The sequence below is a fragment of the Carlito syrichta genome, unplaced genomic scaffold (assembly GCF_000164805.1).
Source record: "Carlito syrichta isolate Samal-C Ts95f unplaced genomic scaffold, Tarsius_syrichta-2.0.1 Scaffold303263, whole genome shotgun sequence".
NCBI lineage: Eukaryota > Metazoa > Chordata > Mammalia > Primates > Tarsiidae > Carlito > Carlito syrichta.
In genome coordinates, this window is record NW_007247359.1 from 4,302 (window position 1) to 8,468 (window position 4,167).

A 4,167-nucleotide genomic window follows, 5' to 3' on the forward strand; every position below is an offset into this window, starting at 1 on the left:
CAGGGCAGCTTTCTCTGGCGTCCCCGCCTGCGGCCTGCCGTCTTCCTTGGATCTCGTACCGAGCGCACACTTGTGCACACCGACCCACACAGCAATATGAGCCCGTTTCGACAATAAACGTGTTTCCTGCGCTCCGTGGGCCTGCCGCTGGGCGTCCCTCTCTGGCCCTTAGGCCTTGGGGAGGGGGGGTGCGGCGCAGCCTCGAGTCTTGTCTGGGGCTGCAGGGCGGGCCTGCGGGCAGGTGTGCTGCCGCCCGAGAGCTGCGCTGGTGGCCGGCGTCTGCCAGGCAGCGCCTCTGCGTCCAGGTGGGACAGGGACTGTGGTGTGGACCAGCCCCCAACCGTGAGTGCGCCAGCTGGGGCCTGAGCCCTCCCCTCCAGCCCCCGGGGCTGCGCGGGTGGGGCGCGTGGGGAGGACAGCGTGCTCCCTCTTCTCACCATGAGCGTCCTTGGCACCTGGGAGGCTGCCGTCTCCCTCCTGAGCCGCCCCAAGCCTTGGGGACCCTGACTCGGGCCTGGGGTGATGGAATCCGGGCAGGAGACACTGCCCCTTCCCCGACGTCACTAAGTCCGGCTCAGCGGAGCGTGCTGGCTAGTCACCGGTGACTCAGGGGGTTTAGGTGGAAGCAGGATGTGTGCTCCCAGGGAGAGGGAGCAGCTGGGAGGGGTCTGCGGTTCCCGGGGTGCTCCCAGACAGGTTTTCGCAGCCCGTCCTGCACAGACGGGGGCTCCCGTCCAGGTCAGAGGGCCCTCTCCTCAAAGCCGGCTGCAACCTGGAGGGCCCTGGCGGAGGGCAGGAAGGCCCAGGTGGGGCTTGGGGCCCTCCCAGAAAGGCTCCGCCCTCAGCCGGCCCTGGATTCGGGGCAGGACGCCCGGAGCCCCGCCCACCGGCTTCCCGGGAGCCGGGCCGGAGGCTCAGAGGCCCAGACGCGTCGTCGCGTCGACCTGCCAGGCTCAGGCCACCGCCGCCACCGCCCATGGGGAACAGCCAGTGCGTCCCGCAGGCCCCCAGGAGGCTCCGGGCCTCCTTCTCCAGGAAGCCCTCGCTGAAGGGCAATAGGTGAGGCGGACACTGGGCACAGGGGTCCCTCCGCCGGCCTCCGGGACCAGGTGTGAGCCCTGTCCCCTTGTCCCCAGAGAGGACAGCGCGAGAAAGCGGGCAGGCCTGTTTGGCACAGAAGCTGCCGCCGATGGGGACGCCGCCACCGACAGCAGGCTCTTCCACTTCATCCCCGGGACGGTGAGCGCAGCGGGCGCCCCGCGTGTCCTGGCACGGCAGTCCCGGCCGTGCCCACTCCTGTGGCTGTGTGTGCCCGCATATGCGTGACGGCGCGTGTGGCGGCTCGCGTACTTGGGGTCGCCCCCCTCGGCCCAGGGGGCTCACACCCCGCGCCGATGAGGAAGCAGACGCTGCCCCGCCCTGCAGCTCATCCGAGCCGAAAGTCTGAGCGCAGAGCGAAACCGGGACCCAGCTGAGTCAGGGCGGGCGGGCGCGGGCGCGGCCTCCGGGAGCACCTTCCCTGGCCCGCCCCTTCCTCCCGCAGAACAGCGCGGGGGTCCTGGCGGTGCCTCTCTGTCGCTGCAGTGGGGCACGTGGGGAGGTCCCTTGAGAGCAAGGGGGTGGGGGAACGTGGGGAGGTCACTTGAGAGCAAGGGGGTGGGGGAACAGTGGGCCAGCCTGTCACCTACAATGGCCTTAGTTTCCCCGGGGTGTCTAGAGAGCTGCCCCCGTGTGTGGTGGTCTCTGCCCTTAGGACTCCCTGTCACTCTCCGTAGTCCTGCCGGGCCACACATCAGGGAAGTGACTTCCACCACATGCTAGGCCACCCTCTCACCACCTGGCTTTGCTCTTGTGGAACTAAGTGACAGTCAAGGGTGGCCACACCAGCCCGCCCCCGACAGCAGGCCTCGTGTTGGAGAACAGGAGGGACCTGGCTGCGGGACTGACAGGAGTCCCCACTGCAGCCTCTCCTGGGCACCGTGCGCCTGGGTGGGTGGGCTCAGCTCCTCGCAGAGGCCCCAGGAGTCTCTGGGGGAGAGGACCCTGGAGACTCTGGGACGGGGGTCAGGACAACTGTGTCGGGCAACTGGCTGGTCATCCGGACCTCCTTCCCAACATACAGCATCGGGCAGGAAGCCCGTGCCATCCCTGTCCTTTGCAGTCCTGGAGCTCCTGCAGGCAGGCGCTGCCTCCTAGAAACCAGGCTGCCTCTGAGAAGTGGACAGGGAGAGGTGCCGGCAGGGGAGGGAGTCCCTGCTGTAGCCACATCTCAGATCCCACTTCTCTGTCCAGGCCCAGAACATCATGTGAGCTGGGTGGGGTCCCACGGGGTGCTAGGACAGAGGGAAGAGGGGGAGCAGAGCCCAGTGCACCTCAGGAGGGGAGGCTGCAGCAGGTGCTCTGGGGGAGGAGCACCGGGTGTCCAGAGCCAGTGCCCAGGGTCCTGCCCGAACTCTGCTGTCAGTTCTGCACCCATGCCACAGGCCGGTCCTGCCACGGCTCCAAGTGGAGCCCTTCCCTGGGCCCCAAGGCTGAGTGGGCTGTGGGGCCAGCTGCATGACCCTTACTGGTTTGTGGCATTTTTTTCATGGGTGCCATTCTGGCGTCAGTTCCCACACTAGGTGTGGGTGCAGGAGGCCCCGCCCAGAGGCAGGAAGGCCGGGGAAGCTGTGCGTCTGTCTGTTCACATTCCTGGGCTTGCCCAAGGGGCTGTTCACAGCAGCCCACACAGGTGGCCACTGCCAAAGGGAATGTGACCCCCACCCAACTTGCCCCTGAGCCTTCAGGCCACAGACCTCTCCAGCCCCAAGCCAGCATTCATCCCCTATCTGAGCCCTAATCTGATGATCAAAGCCCCTGTGTACGAAAGACTGTGTATGCCAGATTGGTAAATGGTGGTATGGAAGACACCGGCCCTCCCTCCCTCCCAGCACATCTCAGGCCTTGTCCTAGGCCCTGGGACACAGCAGTGAGCGAGACAGAAACCCCCGTTCTCATGTGATCCCCTTCCCACAGCAGAGACAGAAGACAAGGTGAAAAGTGAAAGACACAGTGAGCCAGACCATGGTTAGTGCTGAGGAGAAAAGTAAGAGGGGGAGGGATGCAGAGGCTTAGGGAAGGCTAGGATTTTGGAAGTCCTCCCAGCAGGGACCTCACAGAGAAGGGGATATTTGAGCATAGCTCTGCAGGCGTGAAGGAGGGAGTTAGAGCTGAGCGCTCCAGAAAGAGGGACGGGCAGGAAGCCGGGGGGGGGGGGTTGCACAGGTCATAGCGACCCTGAGGGCACTGCCAGGGCCGGCAGAGGTGTGCGGGAGTGGCTGGCATGGGTCCAGGAGAGCCAACCCCACCTGCCTCCTCACATCTCTATGTTCATGCTGAGCTCGAAAGGAGCTGTGCTGGGAATATTTACACCAAGGAGATTGGCCCGTGTTACAAATCAGGGCCTTGGCTTGTGGTGTTGTGTTTTTGTTTTTTGTAGAACCAGGTGTTAAACATTTGTTTACCGGAGATCTGATACCGGAGACACGAGAGGGTTTTGAACGTTGTCTCACCTAGACACCCCAAGCTCTCGGCAAGTCTTGGGAGGTTGAGTAGCCAGAACAAGGTCACACAGCTTAAGGAACAGTGATGATAAGGCTGGCTCCACTGGGTCCCAACTTCACAGCCTCTGCTGCTAACCCGGTAGCTCTGCTGCAGGGAAGCGTGTGTGTGTGCACACATGGGCTGGCATCTGGCTGTGTAGACATTGGCTGGGGCCGCCAGCCCCAGGCCAGGCCCCCTCCCCTGAGCTCGGCTCTCCCCAGGACATCCCAGGCCTGGAGAGTCAGCGAGAAAATCTGGAGCAGCCGTTCCTGAGTGTGTTCAAGAAAGGGCGGCGGAGGGTGCCCGTGCGGAACCTGGGCAAGGTGGTGCACTATGCCAAGGTCCAGCTGCGGTTCCAGCACAGCCAGGTAGGGGCCGGGCCAGGTGGGGCGTGCCAGGGGACAAGCGCCCTGCCAGCCTGGGGCCTGATCCCCAAGCCCTCCGGCTGATGGCCCCGCTCCCCGCTCCATAGGACATCAGCGACTGCTTCCTGGAGCTGTTCCCCTCCCACCTCTATTTCCAGGCCCATGGCTCCGAGGGCCTCACCTTCCAGGTGAGGCACTTAGGGTTGGAAACAGAGTGAGG

At 64.8% G+C, this 4,167-nt stretch overlaps 1 protein-coding gene across 2 annotated transcripts in view; it reads left to right on the plus strand.

Moving 5' to 3' along the window:
* Positions 1-976: 976 nt before the first annotated feature.
* Positions 977-4,167, plus strand: part of PLEKHN1 (pleckstrin homology domain containing N1) — a 7,820-nt gene continuing 4,629 nt past the window's right edge. For both annotated transcript variants that reach the window (XM_008058233.1, XM_008058232.1), the window contains exons 1-4: positions 977-1,059; positions 1,137-1,239; positions 3,804-3,950; positions 4,055-4,135. In XM_008058233.1, coding sequence (XP_008056424.1) covers positions 977-1,059; positions 1,137-1,239; positions 3,804-3,950; positions 4,055-4,135 — 414 coding nt within the window. The remainder of the gene's footprint in view (positions 1,060-1,136; positions 1,240-3,803; positions 3,951-4,054; positions 4,136-4,167) is intronic.